The sequence below is a fragment of the Seriola dumerili genome, unplaced genomic scaffold (assembly GCF_002260705.1).
Source record: "Seriola dumerili isolate Sdu_G_001 unplaced genomic scaffold, Sdu_1.0 BDQW01000262.1, whole genome shotgun sequence".
NCBI classification, from domain to species: Eukaryota; Metazoa; Chordata; class Actinopteri; order Carangiformes; family Carangidae; genus Seriola; species Seriola dumerili.
The window spans coordinates 202,388-228,475 of record NW_019174517.1 but is presented as its reverse complement, the minus strand read 5'-3'; the positions used below and the strand labels follow the sequence as shown (position 1 = coordinate 228,475).

The 26,088-nt window shown below is 46.7% G+C and overlaps 4 protein-coding genes across 4 annotated transcripts; 2 read left to right on the top strand and 2 right to left on the bottom strand.

Annotated features, from left to right (window-relative positions):
- Positions 1 to 20: 20 nt before the first annotated feature.
- Positions 21 to 5,304, bottom strand: LOC111230367 (cathepsin D-like). The gene is made up of 9 exons (XM_022757068.1): positions 5,101 to 5,304; positions 4,623 to 4,776; positions 3,945 to 4,068; positions 2,701 to 2,819; positions 2,371 to 2,570; positions 1,842 to 1,964; positions 1,473 to 1,617; positions 1,277 to 1,375; positions 21 to 765 (listed from the first exon to the last, which is right to left on the bottom strand). Exons 1-9 carry the CDS (start codon positions 5,166 to 5,168, stop codon positions 604 to 606), a joined length of 1,194 nt encoding a protein of 397 aa, XP_022612789.1. The 5' UTR covers positions 5,169 to 5,304; the 3' UTR covers positions 21 to 603.
- A 4,935-nt stretch (positions 5,305 to 10,239) lies between these two features.
- Positions 10,240 to 13,167, top strand: LOC111230368. The gene is made up of 7 exons (XM_022757069.1): positions 10,240 to 10,287; positions 10,462 to 10,557; positions 11,343 to 11,474; positions 11,567 to 11,653; positions 11,869 to 11,908; positions 12,079 to 12,133; positions 12,364 to 13,167. Exons 3-7 carry the CDS (start codon positions 11,472 to 11,474, stop codon positions 13,109 to 13,111), a joined length of 933 nt encoding a protein of 310 aa, XP_022612790.1. The 5' UTR covers positions 10,240 to 10,287; positions 10,462 to 10,557; positions 11,343 to 11,471; the 3' UTR covers positions 13,112 to 13,167.
- A 397-nt stretch (positions 13,168 to 13,564) lies between these two features.
- Positions 13,565 to 16,499, top strand: LOC111230364 (cyclic AMP-dependent transcription factor ATF-4-like). Its single transcript, XM_022757064.1, has 3 exons — positions 13,565 to 13,724; positions 14,493 to 14,957; positions 15,086 to 16,499. The coding sequence occupies exons 2-3, from the start codon at positions 14,597 to 14,599 to the stop codon at positions 16,090 to 16,092; spliced, it is 1,368 nt and encodes a 455-aa protein (XP_022612785.1). The 5' UTR covers positions 13,565 to 13,724; positions 14,493 to 14,596; the 3' UTR covers positions 16,093 to 16,499.
- Positions 16,500 to 20,611: 4,112 nt separating this feature from the next.
- LOC111230358 (GTPase IMAP family member 8-like) lies at positions 20,612 to 25,515 on the bottom strand. Its single transcript, XM_022757058.1, has 6 exons — positions 24,986 to 25,515; positions 23,674 to 24,241; positions 22,336 to 22,433; positions 22,097 to 22,228; positions 21,229 to 21,819; positions 20,612 to 21,082 (listed from the first exon to the last, which is right to left on the bottom strand). Exons 1-6 carry the CDS (start codon positions 25,014 to 25,016, stop codon positions 21,009 to 21,011), a joined length of 1,494 nt encoding a protein of 497 aa, XP_022612779.1. The 5' UTR covers positions 25,017 to 25,515; the 3' UTR covers positions 20,612 to 21,008.
- Between the last annotated feature and the right edge of the window lie 573 nt (positions 25,516 to 26,088).

Below are 26,088 nucleotides of genomic sequence, written 5' to 3'. Positions count from 1 at the left end.
AAAATTTAATGAAACTTTCAGTCATTGTTAAGTTTTATTGAGTGAGATTTGGTAATAAAATTCACATAGACGTGTTAAAACAAAACATCCTGAGACAAAAGCAGCTCCAGCTGAAATGTTGTTAAATCTAGTTTTAGAGTTTGAAACATGGAGCAGTTGCTAGAAATGAAAAAAAACAAAAAAAACAAAATCATTTAAATGTTTGAGGTGCGTTTGTTCCCGTAGAACTTCTAAATTACAAAAACTTAAAACAGCACAAACCTCAAAATGCATAGGTCTGATTGAATCCTGTCAAATACAAAACATCTGGTTAAAGCTCAAATCAAAAAGCAGCTTCACAGACACGTGAAGAACTGAAGTCCCTTTGTTCGGCGGCAGAACACGTGGTTATTAATGTAGGATTCATACTTGTTCACTGGAAACCACTTTCTGGTGTCAACCTCATTGTTCTAAAGCAGATGTGAAAGAGTTATGTGGAAGCACGGCCTCTCAGTGAAACACAACCACCATTACATCCTTGTGACTGTGGGATCTTTAAGGTCACGTCACATCACCGGTAGAAACAGGCAGTGAAACCTGTTTCACACAATCGGCGCTCTGTCGCTACTTGGCCGGGGCGAACCCCACGCGATCAGCGTTCCTGTCAAACACAGTGTAGTACTTCCCGATGAAAACATCTCCCAGGATCCACAGGGGCCCGGCGGGAGGCGGGATATCCATGGCCAAGAAGCCCGACAGGCAGATGGATACGCCCATCTGAGACTCCTGCAAGGAAACGACAAAAGATTCTCACTGTCAGCGAAACGCGTCATGTCGTTTAACTTCTGCCCATCAGGACATAAAGATAAACTAAGATGGTGCGGTTTCTATTTCCCAAAAAAATGAATGAATGAAGATAGATTTTATTTTGTCAACAAATCCTATGGAAGTGCGTTAATCTAAATATCCTGACTTCCCTCCCTGTCTGTGGTTCTCCGTCGTGCCTATTCTAGATTTACATCTTTAAAATAAAGACTAAACCTGCAGCGAATGTTACTCAGACGGGTAAACGGTGTATTCGTTTGACTATTTCCTCGTGGATTTATTCCCATTGACTCAAACTATGTTCCAGTGCAGCAACGTGATTCATTCATGTGTTTTTGAACAGTAACAGATTTGATAAAGGATCGGTCTATTTCTACTTTTCAGGTGCTGGTTTTTCTTTTTCTTTTTTTCCTTTTTTAAACTGGCAGCGACAAACTTAAAGCGAAGTTTCATCTGATGTCAGTGAATCTACCTTTAAGATATAATCCTCTCCGGTCAGGTTGAACATCTTCCCCCCGATGTTGAAGGAGATGACGGGGAGAGAGGGGATCTTCTTACAGTCGATGAAGTACTACGAGGGAGAGGAGAGGAGAGGAGGAAACGATCTCTCAAAACCAAAAAGAAAAAAAACAAAACAAACTGTTTGGATTTGTATTTTTGAACTATACCTCTCCCATCAGCAGGGGCAGAGCTCCGATGGCTTTCTGCAGCGCTCTGATCTCCTCTCGGGGACCTACAATCAGGGATGTTCCCGTGTCAACAATAGCCTGGCAACCGGCTTTGCAAAGAGTCAGCTGGTTGCCAACTGCAACTCTGCGGGGGCAGGTATGAGAGAGAGCGAGAGAGAGACAGATTTACAATAACAGATTTAAATATGTAACAGCTTGAGGTGAAATCCTGATCAAATTTGGCAACACACACACACACACACTGTGGGCACCGTGACACACACAGAACAGGAAGTGCGTCCGCCCACACTTCACTTTCACAGATCCCTGTTCCTCGTAACAACGAAGCCACGCGAGATTGTCCCTCACCCGTTCATCTCAATCTGCCAGTAGGCCTTGCGTGTGACATTAACATAGTGCAGGTCTCCGGTGTAGTACTGCGGGTCGGTCCCGCCCAGCGTCAGCTCCCCTCCGACTGCTGCCGCCTGGTCTCTGAGAGAGACACGGAGGACAGAGGCGTTACAGTGGAAAACTTCAAAGCTGCTGAATTAACAAGTGGTTTAGTTCAGTGTTGTAGTGAAGGTCACCACGCCTGCGACCTTTGACCTTCGACCACCAAAATCTACCCAGTTTATCCTTGAGTCCTAGTGAATGTTTGTGCCAGATTTGAAGAAGTTCCATCAAGGCGTTTCTGAGATATCGTGTCCACGAGAATGACACAGACAAACTGAAAACAATATGGCTGCTGCTCTGACTGTCGCCGGCGTGGAGGAAAAACAAAGCCGCAGAGTCAGCAGTTAAACCAAGATGGAGGGCAGTGAACGTAGCGCTGGCTGAACAGAGTTAGATTTGTATTATTTGCAGCCGTTCGTCGCTGCGTCTTCCGTCAGAAACCAACCTGCTTATGTAGAAGGAGAAGACGTTCTGGGGCAGCAGCTTGGCGGCCATGGCTGTGTCAAACACCGGGACGACACCAGCCACTGATATGGAGGGGTAGGCCATGCCCAGGACCCCGTCGAACCGCGCAACAGCAAATGTGATGCCGGGCTGCTTCACCGCTTCCGCGAACTGTTGCCCAGGAACAGACAGACCTGCGATCTGCAGGGAGGTTGAGAAGGAGACAGAGACGTCAACACCGGAAAAACAAAGAAAAGAGTCTTTTAATGGAACGACAGGAAGGAATGCAGTTAAACAAAGAGCTTTGTGAGCGAGCGTCTCTCAGACTCACAGAGACAGTGTCCCCGCTGATGAAGCCGGACAGGCTGCCTCTGCCGTACTGGATGGAGAACTCTGTGCCGTTCTGAACGTACGTGCTCGACTTCTTGGAGTTGTAACGATGATGAATCCCTAACGAGACAGAGGACAGTCAATCCAGATGAGAATGCACAGATGCCATGGGGCCGAGGAAACAGAACACAGTTGGCTTGTTTAGTATCAGAATCTCTGTGAAGTGAAGTTGTTGGCAAATCAAGAGGACGACAGAATGATGCACAATATCTACAAACAACGAAGCCTTTGAAAAATGTCTGTGTCCGAGTCTGAGAGCAGCAAATTATTTGTATCTACCTCGTGACAACAGGAGGCCGACTTTGTCTCTCAGTGTTTAATAAAAAAGGACAGTTCGGCCTTTAAATGCAATTAAAGTCAAAATCTGGGTTAATGTCCTTTTTAAAAACCCAATCTTTTGCACTTCTGTCCCACTCACAGTGAACTGTGGTGACACTGATGCAGGAGTGAGGACGTGCACGGCTGAGTTAGTTATAGAGTCTCGTGAGGAAGATTTACTGAAGGTCATGACAGTGACACAGAAATTAAACCTGTATTAAACTAGAATCACCTCCTCACGGTCGTATCCCTCCGCCTCTCAGACTATAGTTCCAGGTTACATCCCTGTTTATCCAGACTCGTATAAAATAAGTCTTGAGTAATGGCTAAAAATCTTTGACCTTTCACCTTTGACCACCATAATCTAACCAGTTCATCCTTGAGTCCAGGTGAAGGTTTGTACTGAATTTAAAGAAAATTCCCTCAAGGTGTTGTGGAGATGTCACATTCACAGGGTCAAAACTGTGGTTTGTGAGGTCATCACACCCTTGACCTTTGACCCCCAAAATCTAATCAGTTCACCCTTGAGTCCTAGTGAATGTTTGTGCCAAATTTGAAGAAGTTCCACGGATGGGACGGACGGACAACCTGAAAACAAGATGGCTGCTGCTCTGACTCTCACAGGTGAGGAGGTTTGTTTGTAATATTTTAATCACACAACAAAGTGTTTTTTCCAGGAAGCAGTCCAAAGCAGCCCCCACCCCCCCAGGACGGACGGACAACCTGAAAACAAGATGGCTGCTGCTCTGACTCTCACAGGTGAGGAGGTTTGTTTGTAATATTTTAATCACACAACAAAGTGTTTTTTCCAGGAAGCAGTCCAAAGCAGCCCCCACCCCCACCTCCCCCCAAAAAAAGCAAACTCACAGCAGGCCAGGTCCAGGAAGGAGCAGTGGATGGAGGGGACCCACAGGTTGGAGGAGCCGGTGTCAAACAGCACGGTGAACTCCTGAGGGGGGGTGCCGATGCTGATCACCCCGTAGTACTGAGCCTGAGACACAAACACAGACTGAACACGCAGCAGACTGACGCCTCCGCGGGAAGGCGCACAGGTACGTCAACAGGTGCATTAAGGTGCGTGAGCATGCGCAACAACTATTCAATACGACGGCACATTAGACGCAGCTGCTGAGGGTGTTATTGGTTTGAATAAGGAGCATTTCCTGTGCGTTCACGTTCCCCCCTCAGCTGCAGGAAATCAAAAAACATTCAAGGAACAAATGTGGAGAGATCAAGTCTTTCCGTTTCCATGCCAACCTTGTTCCTCTTTTATTGAAAGTATGAGCCATAAAAGAAAGAAAACTGATGTAAACACGGGATATCGTGGTCTAATATTTACCCCACTTCCTCCTTTGTCGCAGTTTCTGCTCAAATATTGAACTTTTGATATTTTACTGACCCACAAATAAACCCGCGTGAGCTACAAACTCTTAACGTCTTGTGTGTGATGGGCGTGTCACATCTGGACCTGCTGTGTATGAAGAGGACAGTGTCTGAAACGTGTAATGTGCAGGTGTGTGTGTGTGTGTGTGCAGGTGTGCGTACATCCATGAAGTTGGTCAGTCTCTCCACCGGCAGTGTCGGGGAGGGGGAGCTGTCCGGCGCCCCGCTGCTCTTCGCCAAAGCCCGGAGCTCCTCCACCGACATCCCGCTGTCGCTCATCAGGCGACGCAGGCTCCTGGTTTTATGAAGGGGAACTCTGCAAAGACATGATTTGATTACATGTCACATGTATGGTGCGCGCGGACACGCCGCTTCCTGCTGCAGAGCGCGTGGCTCTTCTTACTTCATACAAGTTTTAGTAACTGAACTACAGTGTTAAACTGTGAACCGGTGTCTTCACTGTGGGTGAATGCATCGCACACTAATTGGAATCACGTGAGGCTAATTATAACAGTAGAGACAGGAGTTAAACTCGCGCGCATTAACCTGCATTTAACGCTGCTCCTCTCGGAGAGATGAATGTTCCCCCAAATGTGACATAGGTACAAGTTGACAAAGCATCAGCTGACACCGTGTTTACCTGATAATGGCGACGCTTTGTGTTATCAGCAGCGTCCCGATGATGTGAAGTATCTTCAGCCGCGTCATGTCTGTCCGAAAGGAGAAATAAAAATAAAAGAAATAAAAGAAATAAATGTAAATACAAGCACTTCTGTTTTGTTTCCGATGTGGACGGGCGCTCACACGCAGACCTCTGTCTCAACTGACGCAGGGAGCAAAGCGAAAGCGCTTCGGCAATGTCCGCGTTCACTCGTTTTTCTCCGCCATGCCGCTCGGTGGTTGGAGGAGAATGATCGGTGGGGCGCTGTCATTGGTGGAGGAGGCTGGCCATCATCCCGCATCACAGACCTGTGCAGGAGGTTTGTGGAGGGTCACGAGTTGTAATGTGACTGAGGAGCAGGACAGCAGACATGTAACAGAGACTATAAACCTGACCACAGAGTAAAGTTTACAGATTATAGATTGTAGATTATAGGTTATAGATTATAATGGTAATGCTCCTGATTTTCAGTATCCACCATGACTTTGTTTTTCAGTGTTTAAAGGACAGTTCGGCCTTTAAATGCAATTAAAGTCAAAAAATGGGTTAACCATCGATTTCAACAGGATCCAAAACTGTCCCTCCATCGTTTGCACTTCTGTCCCACTCACAGTGAACTGTGGTGACACTGATGCAGGAGTGAGGACGTGCACGGCTGAGTTAGTTATAGAGTCTCGTGAGGAAGATTTACTGAAGGTCATGACAGTGACACAGAAATTAAACCTGTATTAAACTAGAATCACCTCCTCACGGTCGTATCCCTCCGCCTCTCAGACTATAGTTCCAGGTCACATCCCTGTTTATCCAGAGTCGTATAAAACATGAACCGTGTGTGTGTGTGTGTGTGTGTGTGTGAGATTTTTGTCATTGTTTCTGTGTGAAGTCTTGAGTAACGGTTAAAAAGTGTTTTCTGAGGTCACCGTGACCTTTGAAAACCAAAGTCTAATCAGTCCGTCCTTGAGTCTGAGTGAATGTTTGTGTGACATCTGAAGAGATTCCCTTGAAGAGTTCTGGAGATATCGCCTTCACGAGGCCAAAATCTTGTTTTGGTTAAATGGGGCACTTACTTCATCGCGCTCAGGTTACTGCTCAGCCTGTGGAGACACTTGTATTATGGCCTCCGTATCTCTAGAGGGAGGTTTCACAAGTCTGAGAAAATAACTTTTATAATAGTCAGACCATGAGCTTGACTCATACTGAAGGTCAACATGTCTCTGCTTCTACCTCTGTTCAATTCTTTCTTTTTCAATTTTCAATTCTTATTCTTATTATTAATAATAATAATAATAATAATAATAATATGATTCGATTTTAGAAAGTTGCCCCATGCTGGGTCCTGCTGCCTTTAAGGAGCTGCTGGTGCGTAGGAACTGTTAGCTTTAGACTGTTTCCTTATGTTTCAAGTGTTTATGCTAAGCTAAGCTAAGCTAACCAGCTGCTGGCTCTAGCTATCATTATGTATTTACTATACAGACTTGAGAGTATTGAGTGGATCTTTTTCATTCATCTGACTGTTGGCAAGAGAGAAAATAAGCATTTATTCCCTTCTTTTAAAACCATCAGCCTCAGTAATGACTTCAGCTTCGTGAATTATACTTCAGGAGTTTCAAATAATGTAAATAATGTGATGTAAAGTTTGAATAAAAACACAAGATGAATCATCTGAAGCCACCGTTCATCACGCCGCCCTCCCTGACACAGACCCGTGACAAAGCATGACAAGATCACAAAGACAGATTCTCACTTGACCTGTCGAACGAGTTTCAGATAAAATCCTCTACAGACATAAGAAACTCCTCTGACACACACACACACACACACACACACACACACACACACACACACACACACACACACACACCCTCCATCATCATCAATCAGACTTTGGGCTGTTGTTAATAAGAAGGGAAACCACTAAACTAAGAGCTGGATTCTGGATGAGGTTAGAGCTGGTTTAGTGTTGAGGTTGGTGTTTGACATCAGTGGTTAAGGTCAGAATAAGTCTCCGGGGCATAACTGTAGGTCAAAGCAACGTGTGTGTGTGTGTGTCTGTGTGTGTGTGTGTGTGTGTGTGTGTGTGTGTGTGTGTGTGTGTGTGTGTTTCCACTTGTATGTTTACGTATATTTTACAGTTTTGCAAAAAGAGAATCCACCCTTTGTTGTGACGCTGCAGGAAAGTCACACATGCCTCTTTTTAGGGCTTTTTCACACCAGATGACGGAGAGAGAGAGAGAGAGAGAGAGAGATAGAGAGAGAGAGAACGAGAGAGGGAGGAGTAGTTATCCATGACATCTGTGACATGAAAGCAGCTCAGGTATGTAAACGCAACAGATAACACTGAGCCATTCCTTACACTGGATCCTCAGTCAAAGACCAAAACGGACTCTGGTGAAACACGGAGGACTGATAACAACGGTTTCCACGCTGGAGGATGATGGTGAGAATCAGCTCTTCCTTCCTCTTGTATGTAAATGGTCAAATGTATATTTTATTACCTTTAAAAAAGAGTTAAGGCTCCTTTATCTAACAAAGAAAAACTCACACTTACATTCAGGACGTTCCTGGTTTTGTCTTAAACTTGTGTCAAAGATTCAGAAACATGAATGTACGACGCCTCACTTATGACTTACATGAACTGGATGGATGATTATAATGAACTGGCTTCTTCAAGTTACACGTAGTTGAACGTAAGCTGGTGAAGCCGAGACCTTACGTAACTGGAGCACCTACACCTGACAACAGCATGAGACCAGGTGAACACAGCAGCACATGTGGTTTGTTAGAGATGCTTAAAAAAAACGGCACGGCTCAAACATCTGTCCAGCTGTTGTACTGATAGAGACGACGGCGACACAAACCAGAAGGCAAAAGCACATCTTGTTGTCCAGTGAAATACTATGTGAGTCGTTCTCATGAATAACTGCAGGTTGATTCACCTGTTTTCTTCGGCTGATGAGCAGCATCATGACGCAAGACCAGGTCCCAGAAATGGAAGCTATCTCTCATTTTTATCTTGATTCACCTGAGCTTTACCTGCTGTGACATGCTTTAAAAAAAACTATTTTCTTTTTGAAATCCAGCAGTAAACTTCTGCTCATGCAGCTGACACGATAAGGTGGGTTCTGCTTGAGCTTCTACTCTCGAGGCTCTGTTTTGAAGAAGGACGATGGTTTCAACACCGTGAGAATCTAGACTTAAGGGTGTGTGTGTGTGTGTGTGTGTGTGTGTGTGTTTTCCCACAGATCTCCACTACAGATTAGTTTTTGTTTTACAGTAACTGTCGATTAGAGATGACAGCAGCTAGACGACAGATAACGAGCATTTTTCTGGTAACTAGCCTTCAGGTAACCACAAACAAGGAGCAACACAATCACAGAGCGCACTTGTAGGAAGTGAAAACCTGTAACGATTGGTTGTTTGGCAGCCTCAGACTTTCCTCTTATCCTGATAGTTAGTAATATTAGAGAGTTTAATGTGTCACTGTTGCACCCCACAGCTGTCCAAACCCCCCAGGACAAAGCACATGATGCAGGCCGCCCTCAACAGCTCCTACGACGTCCCTCAGCCCGCCTACGAAGACCCAGACGCAGCGAAGGTAAAACAAACAGATGGACGATAGACGCAGTTCTCGGTGCGTTGTTAGAAAAGTCGATTCTCTCTCTGATTCACTTTGTTTGCCAGCCTGCCGTCACGGATGGAAGCCAGAGGTCAGAGGTTAAAGTCAAGCCCGTCCCTCGTCCCAGGTCGAAATCAAAACCAGAAGACCAGAGCAACACCAGCGTCGCTGCTGACTCCGGAGGCAACACTAACAGTAACACCGATGCAGTGGTGAGCTGAGCGGTTTTAAACTCATAACTGCACGTGTTCATCAGCATATATGAATTCCTTTGCGTGTCCTTTTATCGGCAGAGTTTCCCGCCCAGTGAATATCCAGCGGAGAGGCCTCATCCTGTTCGCCCCCCGCCTAGACCGCCAAAATGTTTGACCTTCAGTAAACCCGCAGCAGCTGTCGACGGAGGCAGCCAACGCATGGATTCAAACGCCGAGCCAACTGTGAAGGTATACGATATTTTAAACAGAACAAGCTGCTCTAACCTCTGACCTCTGACCTCTGACCTCTACATGTGGTGTTGATGTTACATTACATCACATTACATTTGGCAGATGCTTTGTCCAAAGTTCAGTTTGAGACTTTTTTTAAACACCTTCTAAAATTTTGCTCAACACCTGCCTGTAAAAACCTGTTCTAGTGCCGCAGGACGCGTGCTTCAAGATTTATTACAGATATTACTCATCTCCAACCAATAGTTTGACATTTTTCTTGCCACAAGGAATCTTAACTTGTCAAAGCAGCAAAAGCCCAGCTCCAGGCCTCTGCGCACTCACCACACCTCATGCACCGGGACACCTGAACTGTGCTGTCATTGATGTTATTATTACACACCTGCTTTTCCTGCCTCTGAGCGGGAAATGTTGTTCTGGCTGTGAGCTTGTCATGCGACCAGGAAGGAGACTCAGGAAGTCCCTGTCTCTGGCCCAGAAATACAGTCGTACAGTTTTTTTTTTCCTCTTTTCAAGTTTTTATGCTAAGCTAAGCTAACAATTATACATTATTATATATTATTATATTGAATGGACAGGTATGAAAGTGGTTTTGATCTTCTCGTCTAACTTTTGGCAAGAAAGAAAATACGCAAAACTTTTGACAGATTTAAAAAAGAAAGTCTTTCAGGTTCCAATTTATTGAACATTATTATTAATACTTTAAATATTTATTGAAATTAAACCCACAATATACACATTTATTTACCTAAACTTTAACAACGGTGTTTGCTGTGTTTAATACAAGGGGTGTTGTATTAACTAACTTTCCCCTCTGCTGCAGCCTCCTCCTCCCCGTCCTCAGCGCCCCCCTCCCTCCTCCATCTACTGTGATAGACTACAGTCGGCCATGCGGATGCAATCTCCGGTAAGAGCTCAGCACACGTCAGACAGTCATTTCTGAGCTCTAAGAACCTCTTATAAAAGAAATAAACCCAGGTGTGATGTTTTGTTCTTGGATAGAGCAGCACCGAGTCTCCACAGCCCACCATCAGCTCCACCCAGCAGCCTGCAGTCCCTGTCCCTGAGGGACAGCCGGCCCTCTGTGGGACTTACAATGAAACGGTAAATTGCGAGTCTTACAGTCCCTGACGTCATTTCTTGTAGAGTTTTGCAAGACCTTTAGTTGTTATCATTATTCCAACTCAACACTCAACAGCATGAAAGCTCAGACACCTGTTGTGCGTACATTCAGTGGTTTGTTATACTCGACTGCGCGTGAATGTCTTTGATTTTCAGGCCACACACGGTCCAGACCGACCTGCAGTTCCACCTCGCCTCGCGCAGTCCTCCCTCCCCCGCCCCGCGCCGGTGTGTGACGCCTCGCCCCGCCAGGTATGAGAGCCGCTGCGGCAGAGCTGCGTGTGATGAGCCGTGCGTTAGGACAGGTGTCCGTCAGCACGGCGACAAAAGGTGTAGAAACACATGCGCGCACATCCACGCTGTCATGGAAAATCAGATACAAAAGAGTTCACCCTTTGTCCTGCGTGTTACGCTGTACAGTCAGCATGAAACGCAGATTTTTGGCAGGGCTGCGGAAGCCCTTCACACCCCCACCATCTGTAACGGCCTCATGGGAAAATGAATCTGAGGGGGTGACAGTTCGTTTCCTGCATCCTTCAGTGAGTCATCAGAAATGAGTTTAAAGTGATTTGATGCTCTGATTATCCACTTGATCAACACTTTGACTTGAAACAGGCTCCAGTGGAGTCTCCTTCACACATCTCCATGAAAGTCTCAGTCTTAAAATCCACAGCACTTTTCATGGAACAGGTTTTTCTACTGAGCTTATGTGTGAATCAAATTTCATGGCAGCTTGTCCAGTAGTTATTTCAGATATTTCACCCACTTGCATGGTGTCGCTGGAGGCAAAGTGAGTGGGATTCATTCTCTGGCCACCAGCCAGCCTGCCATACCCAGAGCCAAGCCACTAGCATGGATAAAGATTTAGTATTTCCTCCACACTGCAAATAAGCTGCTAAAAATGAAAATTCCTTCATCGATTTCCTGCGATTCAAAACCATTCAGTTTATTAAAGGCTTTTCTTTAGAGGAGGGTTGCTGTTGTTTTTTTGTGCAGTTGAGTTGATAAAGAAAATACATTTTCTTTGTCTATGACAGACGAGACCGCCGCCTCCTCCATTCAACCCTCCTCCGCCACCGCCATCAACGGGGACGCCGTCAGACTCGGTGTACTGTGAGATAGAGCATCGCCCCTACCTGGATATTCTGTCAGAGGATGAAGATAAGATGGTGAGAGAGAGAGAGAGAGATTTCTGCAGATTAAGGCCATAGGTTTTAATTCATTTCTGAACCGTTAATGTATTTCCATTCAACACTACCAGACACAAGGGAAGACGATGCCTCGCTCCGGACTGCGCTTCCAGAGCAACTGCTTCTCTTCATGCCAACAGAGCAGAGAGGACACAGACGTAAGGCCTTTCCTATACTCAATAGTTTACTTGCCCCCTCCTCTCCTTATAATAAACTTTGATTTTGCACAATTTGATTTACTGTGCTCCTACATATCAAGAGGCTTGTTTCCACTCTCACAGGAGTAGTTCTCTTCATCACACTATTTTCTTTAGAGATAAATTGTGAACCTTCCTCCACGACACAGTGACTGACAATGATCTGTTTTCCTCAGGACCACTATGGGATGTTGAGGTGGTTGACAAGAGTGTCAAGTAAGCACAGATCTTGTTTTTGTGTGTGCAATTTTTATACTTTTATGTAATGGATGACCAAAGATATAGGCCTGTATTCTTTTATTCTACAAGAAATGTGCAAAAAAGTATACGATGGAAGTATGGAAGTATACGATATGTCATTTATTTTTGTGCCATCCTTCCAACAGGACCTGATTACATGACTCCGTCACTGTATGGCCTCAGTATAGAAGAAGAAACCAGGTAACACAGACACTATCATGTGATTTCTTTCTTGTGAACTGGTGAAGTGTCCTTTAAGTTTCATGTTTTAATATTTCAAGAGATTTAAAGTATAAACAGTGCATGCAAATCAACAGTTGGCTTTAATGTGACAATGGAAGTTATATCAGAATTCATATTAAATTCGAGCACATGAGGTGGATAGAGAAGCAGATGCTCGTTAAGTCTCTCCTGTCACCGTCCCTATGCAGATTATTTAATCAGAGAGCCATGGATGTGAGCAAGGCCCTGCGCCTCTTCAACGTCCTCATGATGAAGCGCAACGAAAGCCTGCGGAACGTCATCACAGAGTTCAGCTCCATCTCCAGCAGCCTGGACAAGCTGCAGAAGAAGACCAAAACCATGGGCATTGCTGGGGGCACCACAGGCGCCGTGGGAGGGGTGACGGCAGTGATGGGCGTTGCCTTTGCTCCTATGACCATGGGTGCCTCGCTGATCGCTACGGTTGTCGGCGCTGGCATGGTGGCATCCGCCGGAGGTATGGGCGCCCACACTGCTAAGGCCAACAAGAAGATTGTGAATAGGATGGGAGTCGAGAAACTAGTATACGAATATAAGACAAATGTCGCCGACCTGGAACACTGTCTGGATTTTATCCTCTCTGGGATGAATGAGCTGCGAAGGCACGACATCGCCAGGTTACAGAGGGCAGGAGCCCAGCCCCACGCACTGAAGATGGCACATCTGTCACAGTCCGTGTTTAGGGATAACACAGACAAAGGGAAAAGGAGGTCGTCTGCTCCACACACAGGTGGGTTGTCATCTGAGAGACTGCTGCTGGCTTTTGTCAAGGAACTGGACCAGTATTTTACAGAGAAGGAAGGTCAGAAGCTGAAGAAAGCCAACAAGAGCAGGTTTTCAGGTCGGGTTCGCCTGCTGGCTGAAAACCTGCAGGAGGAACTACAACACCTGAATCACATGTGGGAGATATTCAGTTGAACCAGAGAACTCTTAATGTGTGTGTGTGTGTGTGTGTGTGTGTGTGTGTGTGTGTGTGTGTGTGTGTGATATGTTTTAGAACATTTTCATTGGTGCGATTAAATTCCTTATTTACATGTATTTTAATAAAGAATTTATACTTGTAAAACCTAATGTGTGATTTATTAAAGCCAACATTTAATGGTAGTTTAAGATTGTAGTTCGACTACAAAACATGACTGTGATAAATGAAACAGAAGAATTAATGAAACTCACTGTCAAGAGTTTTATTTAAAAAAAAAAAAAAAAAAGAATTAATAAAAAACAGTGTTTTCAAAGTTTAGTCCCTTGGTAAGAGCGCAGTAGAAAGGAATGTGAAGAACAAACAAACACTGGCGGAGTGATATTCTCGGCACCGCGGAAGGATACCGCCGGTCCTCGCTTTAAGTCTATATCAGCGCCGCGCCACAGCATGCGCCATTTTCCTTTCCGAGGAACAACAAACGAAGCATCATTGTCGGACATCGCTGAATTGGCCGAAATGGCAGTGTAAAGTGTGCAGCGACCCAGCAGCAGCCAACAAAACAGTGCATCCAGCCAGTGCACTGAGTCACTTCTAATTCAGAAAAATGTCGTAAGTATTATTTTTATATCGTTTCGGTCGATGACAGCTGTCAGGTCGAGAGTGGCCGCGCGCCTCAGCGGCCTCAGCACTATATAACATCTGAATATTTTCCGTTGAGATCAGTTTGACTGTTCAAAATGAATTTCACATGTACTGTGTTGTCGAGTTGACGGATGAAATAACTTTATTAATTTACGTAAAACGTAGATGACGTAGCACGCGACATTATCATGTAATGTCACATTTTGTACCGTTGGCTCAAATGGTGTCGACGCTTTGAATATACGTTAAAAGTCCTCGACAGTTTACGATTTTTTCGATTTTTTTTTTTTTATCGAACTTCTGTTAAATGATCACGACTGACTGTGAGCGCCAACGTGGCAGTCAGGAAATGGTTCTTTTCCTCTTTGTGTTTCAAAATGGCGGAAAGAGAACAAAAATGTGGCTGTTTTGTGTGGGTGAGGGGAGGGTGGCGGCGGACTCTGTGACCCCGTCTAGTGTCGTCATACTGACGTCAGAGTCATAAGACTGGTAACGGGAAGGAAACACGTGATGTGCACCAGGTGCACTGCAGGGATGGGGGCAGTGTTGTGCGAAAATGGGGAAGCATTTGTCTCATTGAGATCACAATCATTGTCTTTTTGTGCACACATTTAGTTTTTAATTTGTGAATCAACAAATACTTTTGATTGCTTTAATTGATTATAATATATTTCTACATTATCAGTGTTCATATTTTCACCACTAATGTCTCATTTTCTCCCTTCCTGTCCTCAGGTCCTTTGTGGAAACCCTCAACACTGCTGCATTCGACAGCATAAAAGAACTCGACGCTCTCCTAGCATCGTCACGTACTCCGTTTGTGACCAACAACAGCCATTATGACCATGATGATGACAAACTCACAGTTTGGCCTGGAAGACATGGAGGCCCTTCTCTGGGGGCCTTCCTCTCCCATGGCTGACCCTATGGGCTCCCTACACTTTCACCCTGACCAAGAAGAACATCAGGAAGGAGGAGGAACCTCGCGGGAGGGGGACACTTCGCCTGCGTCACCCCTCACCTCCTCATCGCTGTCTTCTTCCTCTTCTCCTCCTCCCTTCTACTCTCCTCCTCCCTCGCCGCCGGCCGTCCTCCTCCATGGGGACAAAGCCCGGAATGAGTCTGACCTGCTCTCCCTCCCCTGGTTGGGCCACCCCGATGAACTGAGATGTAGCCAGACACTCTCAGGTGACAGGAAAGGTAACCAAACATTGAAGTTGACAATCAGAAATGTAACACTCAAACATACTTGAAATACTTCCCGAGTGCCGTCTCATAACCAGTAATGGTGTAACTGAATAATAAAGTGCCTCGTTTTCCTTCCACAGAGGAAGCATTCGGTGACCTGGACTGGATGGCTGAGAGGATGGATCTGAGCGAGTTTGACCTGGAGTCTCTGATTGGCTCATGCAGTCCTCCTGAAGAGTCCCCCAGCTCTACAGAAGATCTCCTGGCCTCATTAGATTGCCCCATGGAGCTCGACTCCCTCCCGTTGCCCACACTCTCAACTCCTGCACTCTCGAGTCTTCCCTTTGCCTCCCCTCAGAACACACCTCCCCCTACCCTTCCCGCTACCAGCGAAGATGCTTCAGTCATTACAGTGGATGACTGTGAATCCCACGCTGATGGGCAGGAGGCGCCCTCCCCTCCCCCATGTGTCCCAGAGCCACAAGAGGAGCTTGAAATCAAATCTGAGCCTTCATCTCCTGACCCGTCCTCCCCCTGGGTTGATTCTTCTTCCTCCCCAGTCTACACCCTGGACCTGGGCAGCGAGGTGGATGTGTCAGAGAGTGAGGTGAAGCCGGTGTTAGCCGCTGTGGTCCCTCAGGTGCCGAGGCTCGTGCTCTCCCTTTCACCAACCCGCATCGTCCTCGTGCTGGCTCCCAAAAATGAAGTGGGGCTCACCACCGCCACCGTGGCCACCACTTCCGAGGTCATTCACTCCTCCCCTCCTGCCCCCTCCCTGCAGAGGTCCTCTAGAAGCAGACCGTACCCTGAGCCCAAATGCAAAGCTAGCCCACCCTCTCCCAGTGCCACCAGCGTCAAAGTCAAGTCCCTTCGGGGGGCAGCTGGTGACAACAGGGTAACTCTGAAGGCGCCAAAGGACAAGAAACTAAAGAAGATGGAGCAGAACAAGACGGCCGCCACGCGCTACAGGCAGAAGAAGAGGGCGGAGCAGGAAGCGCTCAGCACTGAGTACGCGCTGCTGGAGAGGAAGAATGTGGAGCTGACGGAGAAGGCTGAATCCATGGCCAGGGAGATCGAATACCTCAAAGAGCTGATGGATGAGGTCCAAATGGCCAGGATGAGAAAAGGTCTCGGTGCTGACCCCTAGTGGCTGGGAACAAACCTGACCTGAGAATAGCTGCGTGTGGTCAGAAGTGGGCACTGCAGATTTTATTTTTAATGCACACATGTTTCAGTACAGTATGTGTTCTGTCCACACAGCATGTCATGGAGCGCACAATCCAATAAAACTGATGTTTGTCAGAATATCTCCTTTTTAACGATCTAACACTGGTATTATCAAATATAGAATAGTTTCGTCATGTTCAGAGTAGTTCTATGGAAACAAGTATTTTCAATTCAGTAAATCAACCTGTGTGCTGTTTGTTATATTTTCCTATATCTGGACCTCAGTAACTTACCGGTAAGTCTTTTTTAAAGTTTTAAAATGTGTATATTATAGTATAACCGAACCACTTGTATTATCATTCTCTTAATAAAGAGTCTTAAACCTAATTGCATTCATGTGGTGTGATTTACTTGTGGGGTAATGTTGGGAGAGAAATGAGGTCATCACTTCACACAATAGCATCAAACTAGAGAAATATGTGTGTGTGTGTGTGTGTATATATATATATATATATAAAATTATTGAAAGGAAATAAACCCCTATAAAGTAAGCAAATGTTAATTCACCATTACTTTTTATTTTATGAACTTAAAACAATGATTAACAGCTATTCAACACTTTTTGTTTTTTGTAGCAGCTAAGAGTCTTTTCTATTCTTCATTCAGGAATTTTCACCCACTTTTCCTGCGGATCACTTTACACTCGGCTATTTTTAGAAATATTTTAAGGCTGTCTTGCACACACTCATGTACCCACCGTTCTCCTGCTGCACAATCTTAAAGCAGAGAGTCACTCACAATGAGATATGGTGTTTCTTTCTGTCTCTGAACACGTCTTTACTGTGGCCAGAAAGCTCCGTTTTCACTTCATGTGTCCACAGCAAACGACTTACCCAGAGGTTTCTTTGCAGACTACATGTTGACCTTTGTGATGAGGTCGCATGTAGGGTTTCCATCTGATGACACTTCCATGTAGTTTGTGCAACAACACGTGCGTTTTTGCAAAGTCATGCAGGAGTCTCGTTTTGCCTTTCATCTCGTCTTGACGGTTTCCATCAGCTGCTGTTTCTTAATGACATTTCAAAACGGAAGTGTTGTGATGTCTCTTCACAGCCTCCCCCGTGCTGTTAGCTTCATTTTCACATCCACAGTCAGCTGCTAAGAGGGAGCCTGAGCTTGTTGCTCTTGATCACAGAGTTTGAAGAGTCAGAGACGATTTGTAATGACAGCTCTTGACCTTTGACCTTTGACCTGCCTCACAAGTCCGAATGAATGAAGTTCTGAGTGTTTTTCAAGTAGAAAAGTTGCTAAACTTTTGCAATTACTCTATATTTTTATCTACTTTAATGAAATGTATGTCATTGTTTTGCTGCTGGGGCTGTATTTGCTTCTTTTCACTCCAGAAATCAACAATATATTGAATTAGTCCCGGGGGGGGGGGGGCAGCTGTACATGTACAGTAAACTTCAGAGAAGCCGAAGTTCACGACCTTTTTAGAGACTCTTTTCAGACTGTTCAGAATGAAACCTTGTCCCAAACACAAAGAGCCTTTATTCCCGGTCTGATGATACTTGACAATGAGACTCTAGACGTCCACATCTGCGTGGAGCCTCTTTCAAACTAACAAACAGGGCGGAGGATAATGGAGGCCGCCTGACCAGCGGCGTGCTGCACACACACATGGGGATTCAATCAACCAACAGTCATGTGAAGTTACAAAATGCAGTTTCTACGTATTAGCGGCAGCGTTGGGGGACAGACACAGTATTTCCTGTTTCTGTGTACTCACAGGAATACACACTGTGTGTATTTGTCATGTGTGAGAGTGGAAGAGCATGCGAGAGAAGAGAGTGCTGACTGGTGCTGACCTAGGCACAGCTTGAATAATATTCCCAAGAACAAGTACGTTCAGCCCATAACCGGCCCTCGTGTGCTCGCTGTAATTGGTCCAGGCTTTGGTCCAGATAGCTCAGGGACAATCTATAGATGGAGGCACGCCAGAGTCGAGAGGGTGCAGAGAAAAACATTTCCTCCACAAAACCCTGGGCTGATTCTCTGTGGATGCTGCCGGTGCTCATTCTCCAAGGGAAACATCTGATCTAAGACGGTTAGAGCTTCGTAATTTCAACATTGAAACGTTGAGGATTTTATTAAACATGAAGAATAATCCCTGTAATAGGATGAAACATGAGGACACAACTCAGGTTATGTAGAGTGGATTTACCTCCCACTATTCTACTGCCGTCTAGCTGCTGTGTCGTTTTTTTACACAGTGATGTAAAGTATAAATCGTTACCTGATCAGATTTATCAGCCAAGATTAATAAAGGTTTCTTTTGTTTTTAAAAGGTCAAAGATCATGAGCACAATTAGATTTCAAAAGCACAAAAATGAGACAGAAACATGAGACAGCTTGAAGTATTTGTCATAATGTAGCTGGAGATTTAAAAAATATTTTTCTTCTTTTTTTTTTATTCTAATTATCCAGTGTGTTGGCAGATGACTCCGCTTGCTGCAGTGCCACCTAGTGACAATACTGCACAACTGCATGTCTGATAATAGTGTTTTTTTTGTCTTGTAGGGTCGCACTGCAGTCACCAAAACAAGATGGTTTAAAGAATGAGAGGAAAAGGCAAAAATACACAACAATATATCCACATCTTTTATTGTTGTCTGGGGATGAACAAAGTACTGATGATGCGATGCACCAATGTACAAAGGACCACACAGGAAGTAATGTCACTTTGGCTACAGTAAAGTGGTACACAGTGCAAAATGCCTCGCTAAAAGCCGACGACGTAACATGTTGTACACCGGAAATATACACTGCTCATACAATATATTCACAGATCGGAGTGGGACTGAGACTCCTGAATCGATATCTGAAACATCCTCATATCAAATTGTAAATAGTCATGCTTGTCACACTAAGTGTAGCGGGAGCCTACGTCACTAAATGGAGCACAGAGTCAGTAAAAGCAAAGAGGAAGCCGTGTCGGGGGGTTTCTTTTATAGGCTACATCGTCTGTATAAAATCTGATTTTACAGCATGGCAGTGGTAACGGTCACATATTATACAGCACAGACCACGTGTGTGAGGACGATGACGATGCACCTGAGGCTCTGAGCTTCAGCACATTCACCTTCCATACTGATGTGAACCTCGTCGTCACATCCACTTATTTTTTTTTTATTTCAAACCGGATGTGCTGAAGTTCAGAACCTGAGGAACGAAAACTGTGCAACTGTCCAAATACTTGCGGCCTGGACTGCATGCGTTCATTTGAACCTTTCAGAGTGTGTGAATTCTCTTCTTTCCACTTTTAATTTTTTCTTTTCTTTTTTCTTTTTTGCAGTTGTAAAGGTAGAGGGTTGTGATGTCTTACCAGAAATTCACATAGATCTGCTCAAGCAAGAGTCAGAGCAATAAGAAGAAGTGAGGTTGCCTTCAACTCCATAGGCACTCATTTATCTGCATGCGGTGTCTTAACATGCCTCTGAGAGCTGAACATGTATATATATATAAATATATGTATATATATATATATATATCTATATATATTCTATCTTTTTCAAAATATGACTTTAGATGGCGGGAGCGGGTGTCTCGATGATGTAGAAAAAGGTAGTAAAAGCCCTCTGTGAGCTCACACATGGTTTCATGAGGTTATGTTGTTTCTGTAGCATGCGAAAGCTTGATGTAGCCGACAGGACACCGGCCCGCCGCCGGGCTGTGCTCCCACTCTCGCGCTTCGATGCTGAGGCACGTGGCTGAATCTACCTTGTGGATAAATGCACCGGATGCACGACCACAGACGGCCCGAGCTGCTCCACAGGGATCCGAGACTGCACATGGTTTGATCACAGCCTTCAACTGTTTTTAGAGATTCTCTTGAGCATGAATGCCACAGCGAAAGTGGGATAAAAATATATATATTTACTGCTTTTTCTTTTTTGTTTCTTTTTTAGCACAAGAGAACCAAAGTAACCAATTACAACCAAAGCGCAAAGACTGACTCTCTTCTACTTCCGGCAAACTAAAGCAAATACTCGCAGAAAAGCTCCAGTTTGAGTGAATATGTGACTCACGTCAGCTTTAATCAGCCTTTCTGTAAATGAGCCAGATTTCGCCCCCGGATGAATCAATTCAACCCTGACTCCCTGAGCTAAACCCGATCAAATGTAAATGAGGAAAACGTTCATCTTGCTGTAACTAGAGATCAGGAAGTTATACCGCACTTCATGTCCGCAGGAAGTTCACAAAGGAGTCGAGACTCTCCCGGTCCTGTGGTTGGACACACCGGGCTGCAGATATTCAGGTATACATTATTATCTCCTGTCATTTGGCACGTGATGCAGAAAGGGGATGACTGGACTGTAAAAATCCCCCCAGACACCGATACAAGACACAGGTAGAGACATTCCTCTTAGTCCTCCACTTACCAAGAGCTACAGACATGAGCCCCAGACCCCCCCCCCCCCCCCTAATATTATCTCCTATCCAACTCCTAATACAAATCTTATCAGTGCAGTTTGAACATAGTTACAATGATGAGTAATTCTTTACTCTGCAGTGTTGAAACAGGGTCTCTTTAGCAGCAGTTGAAGCAAAAGCAGGATATTTCTCCTCCTCTCGGGTCTGAGGGGAAACTGTCTTTTTCAACTCTCAGTCTCTCAGACGCGTCGATCCGCTGCACCGTCCGTCCAGGTCGAGCTTCTGCTGATCGGCGATCAGTGACTTCGGTTCTTTTCATTTCCAAACAGAAGAGCTACTCGTGACGAGACTCCTGCTCCAAACCGTCTGTTTTCCCTAAAGCTCCTGGGAGTCGGACAGGGAGATCTGGATGAGGTTTAAGTTACATGAGGTGATGTTCGGGCCTGTTCTGGAGCGACCGTCTCACTGCAGCTGGCATCCCCGACAGTCGTCCTCCGGCTCGGTGTTGTCGGAGGAGTAAGAGCTCTCCTCGCTCACTGCCAAACGCAACACGGTTATTAGACAGATGTAAGAGTACGTCAGACACTCTGTATGTATGTATGTATGTATGTAGGTTCAGATGTGAGTGTTTCAACTGCAACACAACAGTAATTAACTTTATAGATACAATAGTGTGACTTACACCACTCGGTCTGTATGGGGAGGAAGGCCTTGTCTCCGTTCTCCCTGATCATCTCCTCGATCTTATCCAGCAGGACCGACACGCTCCTGTCTTTGCCGGGGGTCTTACTGTCCAGGACGTGGTAATAGTTCCCGCAGTACTCCAGCAGTCTCTGCAGCTCCCTCCCGCCTCGAAGGATGTGCTCTTCGATGGGCGTGCGGCCCAGCCAGTCACCGCAGCTGAAGAGCACCATGGTGTGGAGACACGCACCGTCGCCAAACAGAGTCTCTATGTGAGCCAGGAGCGTCCGCCTCTTCCTGGCCGTGAGGGACGAGACGACGGGGAGGACCAGCAGCAGGGTGTGCGGTCCGGGCCGCAGGAGGGCAGCTCCGCGCTGGGACTCCTGGCGGATGCGCTTCGGGGTTCGCCTCACCGAGAACCAGTCCCACCCCGGGGTGTCGACGATAGTGACCCGACGGCCAGACACGAGCGCCTGTCTCCTGAGGCACAGCTCCGTCTCCTGGCCGGACTCGAAGTACCGACGGCCCAGGATGGAGTTCCCCACCGAGCTCTTTCCAACGCCCTTCCAGCCCAGCAACAGCAACCTCAACTCTGTACACCCAGGAGAGAGAGAGAGAGGGAGAGAGAGAGAGAGAGAGAGAGAGAGAGAGCGGGAGAGAGAGAGAGGGAGAGAGGGAGGGAGGAAGAAATGAGGGATGGAGAGAAACAGAGAGGCCTTAAGGAATAAAAGAAAAATAATATTGATTGACCAGTAATGAGTAAGCTGTTTTCTAGAACACCAATTTTTGCGCAATCATCTCTCTTCTTCATTGCATGACTCACTCTGTTACACACACACACACACACACACACACACACACACACACACCTCTGGGAGGTCCTCCAATCATCTGCTCCCTCTGTCTCGCGTGCTCCTCCATCCTCATCCTCTCCTCCTCCAGAGCTCTCCGCGCCTGTTCTTCCTCCAGTAAAATCAGCTCATTCACCTCAAAGTACCATCCTGCCAAAAAAAAAAAGCAGCAACAATATTTATTTCATTTGAAGAGTTTTCAATCAGCTCCATAACACAGCTGTCACAAGAAGCACTGCTCGGTGTGAGGAGCTCACCCTGGTTGTCAGTGATCATTTCCTCCACCTTCTCCATCAGCTCAGGTACCTGTGTGTTATCCTCCGTCTCTTTCCTGGTGTTGTCAAAGGCGTGGTACCTGCAGGTGGAAAAGAACAAACAAAAACAACAACAAGACGTTTTTAAAGGTGAAATTCACCAAATCATCTGCGCAGTGTCCTCCAACAGCTGAAAAACAAATACCCCACGCAGGCTTTTTTTTTTTTTTTTTTTTTTTTTAAATCTCATAGTGTCATAGTGACGTCATCAGGGTTATCTTGGCTCGGGCTCGAGATTTAAAAAGCCTGCCCTCTGTGCAGGTGGGAAGTGGAGATTGAAAGGAGTGCAGGAGGCCGGGGGGGGGGGTCGAATGAAAGACGCCATCGTCCAGTGTTCCTGCAGCGTGAGCCCGTATTAATGACGTCAGGACGCTCTCTTGTACCCCTTTAATGGATGCAAACATGGTGTGCACGTAACACGAGACCTGCACATATGTTTATATTCAGAGGTTACCATGACGATTTATCTCTTTATTTATTTAGCTCTGAATTACATAAAAGATCTCTGCAGCAGAATCAGAGATATCATCCCTTCTGTTCCTGTCAAAACCTGGCGCCTACATTACCCACAATCATACTTGACCCCTGACAGACGGGTCACAGGTTTGCGTGTGTTAGCAGCTAACCGCTAAAGCAGCCTGAAGACTGGAGCAGAGGTGAGGAGGTCTGATGAGCTCTCTTCTCTCCAGCTCCACATTTTTCCATTTCCAGATCAGTGCAGGCAGTTTATCAGACTCAGCTCCCTCTGCAGCCACTAAAGCTTTTATATTTCACGTTTTTCACATTAAGTAGAAGAGTAATCCTCCCCGGCACCTGTAAACACACCGTTAGTGTTTTAACACTGTTCTCTGGATGTGACCCAGAGGAGCCGTAGGTGTGAACACAGGTGTCTGAACGAGTTGGACCTTTCCTCCGCCAGCTCCCCCCCCCTGCAGAGTAACGTAATGTCCAAACTGAGGCGATGTGTGAACAGAGCCGGTCACCGTCACAGCGACCCGGGGGGGGGGTCGATGACGTTTCTATCCTGCCTCCTGCAACGCTCTGCCCGGGGCACCACCCCTCACCTGAAGCGAACAGTGACTCAGGCGTGTGACTCAGGTGTGAAAGGGTCATGTGACTGTCGACTGAACCGCTGCTGCACCAGATTTAGGAACTAGTGGCTAGACTGAGGAACTTTGATGTTCCTGTGTGAAATCAAACGGAGGAGAGAGAGAGAGAGAGAGAGAAAGGGAGAGAGAGAGAGAGGGAGGGAGGGAGGGAGGGAGAGAACTGACATCATACCTGCTTCCACACCTCTCCACCAGCCACTGCAGGGCCTCTCCAGTGTTTGCTATGTGCTCCTCGATGAACACGCCTTTGGGCAGCTTGTCCACCCCGGTGAAGAGCACCATGGAGTACCTCCAGGTGCCTCCACCCAGGGCCCCCAGCTGCTCCTCTGCGGCCCTCCTCTGGGTGTCGGTGAAGGGCTGGGTGACCGACACCACCAGCAGTATGGCGTGGGGTCCAGGAGGGCAGAGGATGGCCCCCATGCACGGCCCCTCGCTGTCCAGGCTCGGCGGGGGCCTCGGGTTGTCCGACTCGGCGCCGGCGTTGTCGTCGTCGTCGTCGTCGTCGTTGTCAGCTTCGGCGTCCTCCTCCGGGTCGGCGGGGATGACCCACGGAGGGGTGTCGACCACCGTGACACGCCGGCCGTAGATCTCCGTCTGGCCCACGTTGCTGTGAGTCGTCTCCGTCCCGGCGTCGAAGACCTCGTCCCCGAGGACGCTGTTGGCGGTGGAGGTCTTACCCGACTTAGGGCCCCCTAGGATGAGCAGTCTGCGCTCAGGAGGGTGGCGGCCCCTGGGGTCACCTGTTGAAACACAGAAACACCTGCCTGAAGTTCCCTGTGAGGATAATTATCTTCATCCTTTATTCTTTTTTAATCCTGTTTCCTCTTGAGCTCCTCGGAGACGAGGACACATCTGTGATATACGTCCTCCTCCCTCCCTCCTGTCCTTGCTCCTCAGATTTCCCCAATGTCCTTTTCTTATCTCAGTTCCTAGCCACCTTACACCTCTCCTCTTTTTATTTCCTCCCCTTTCATTCGCCCCCCCCCCCTCCCTGCCATTGTGCTTCCTGTTTGTTTTCCTCTGTCCTTAGCCTTTGGAAGAATTGGGTCAGAGAGGAGGAACCTTGGACTCCTTCCAGCAGAGAGAACAGCGTGTGGACAGAATATGATTTACTCTGAGTGAAAGTTACAGGAGGAGGATGAATGCTTTGATGAAACGCTGACACAGAGACATGTGGACGGCAGGAGGGACGAGGGGGTGACAGGAGGAGAAGGAGGTTTATTATTGATTTACTCACGGCTGCTGACACTTTTCCATGTGAGTTGCTAAACACAGGAAGTAGTCTCAAGCAACAGTTTCCTACTACCGTGGACGTCCAAACACGATACGGCTGTTAGAGTCTGCCCTGGGTGCTGCTGAGTGAGTGAACGGATGATGATGATGATGATGATGATGATGATGGTGGTGGTGGTGGTGGTGGTGGTGGTGATGATGGGGGGACCTGCGGCGGAGGTGTGCTGCAAAGAATGAAAAACCCCACTCACCAGTGTCAGAGGCAGAGGACACAGCAGCCATCTTGTGTGTAGAACCTCTGGCTTCCTCCTCCTCGGCCCCCCTCCTCCTTCTCCTTCTCGCCTCCACGGTGGATTCCTTCTCCTTTGCCTCTTCAGAAAGCGGCGGATCCCGAGTGGCGTGCGAAAGGGCGGCAGCTCAAATGCTTCTTGGCTCTCTCTTTCACTCTAACCCTCATTCTACTGCGGCGTAACTCACTCTCTCTTCCTGTTCCCTCCGTCTGCCACCGCTGCCTCCCGTCCTCTCCTCATACCCCCTCTGCCATTCACCCTCTCCCCCTCTTTTCTTTTCTTCTTCTTCTTCTTTTTTTTCAATCTATTATCCTCCACACCCCTTCAACCTACTATGGCTCTTTTCCCGTCCTTTTCTCTGTGTCTTCTCTCCCCTTTCTCCTCGTCCTCCAGCGCTCCTTCTTTTGTCTTATTTATCTGTCTGAGCAGAGGGGAAAGATTGTGCAATGCAGGAGACTGGAAGCCAAATCCACCCCTGCTGCAGCAGCAGCTCCAGGAAGATGTCTCGTCATTTTTCTTTTCCTTTTTTTTTTTTTTTGAGGCAAAACAGAGGAAGCTGTTCCTCCCACTTGCTTATATCACACAGCAGCAGCAGCAGCGGCAGCGGCGGTGTGGCACTGTATGAAGACTGCAGTCAGGACAGATAGAAAGATGGATAGACAGAGAGAGAGAGAGAGAGAGAGGGAGAGAGAGAGGGAGAGAGAGGGGGAGCACTCTGTTCTCTGTTCACAGCTGGATTTATTCCCCAGATGCTGCATCACGCACAAACACAACTCTTCATGTGACGCCCGCAGACACAGAAATACTGAGAGGCAGTGAGGGCATGTGTGCTGCATGAATACATTTAAATATTGATATATGAATATAAAGACATGCGGCCACAGCTTACATAATACATTAAAAGCTCCTATAAATAGAGACTGTCGTCTGCCTGAAGTGAATTCAAAGCAACTGTCGCCGCGGCGGGAACACTCTCTGAAGGATGCATCATGTGTGGCAGAGAAATTATATTATATAAATCAGCCTGAATGTCTGAGCTCATCCTTGGCTCCTGAACACGTTAA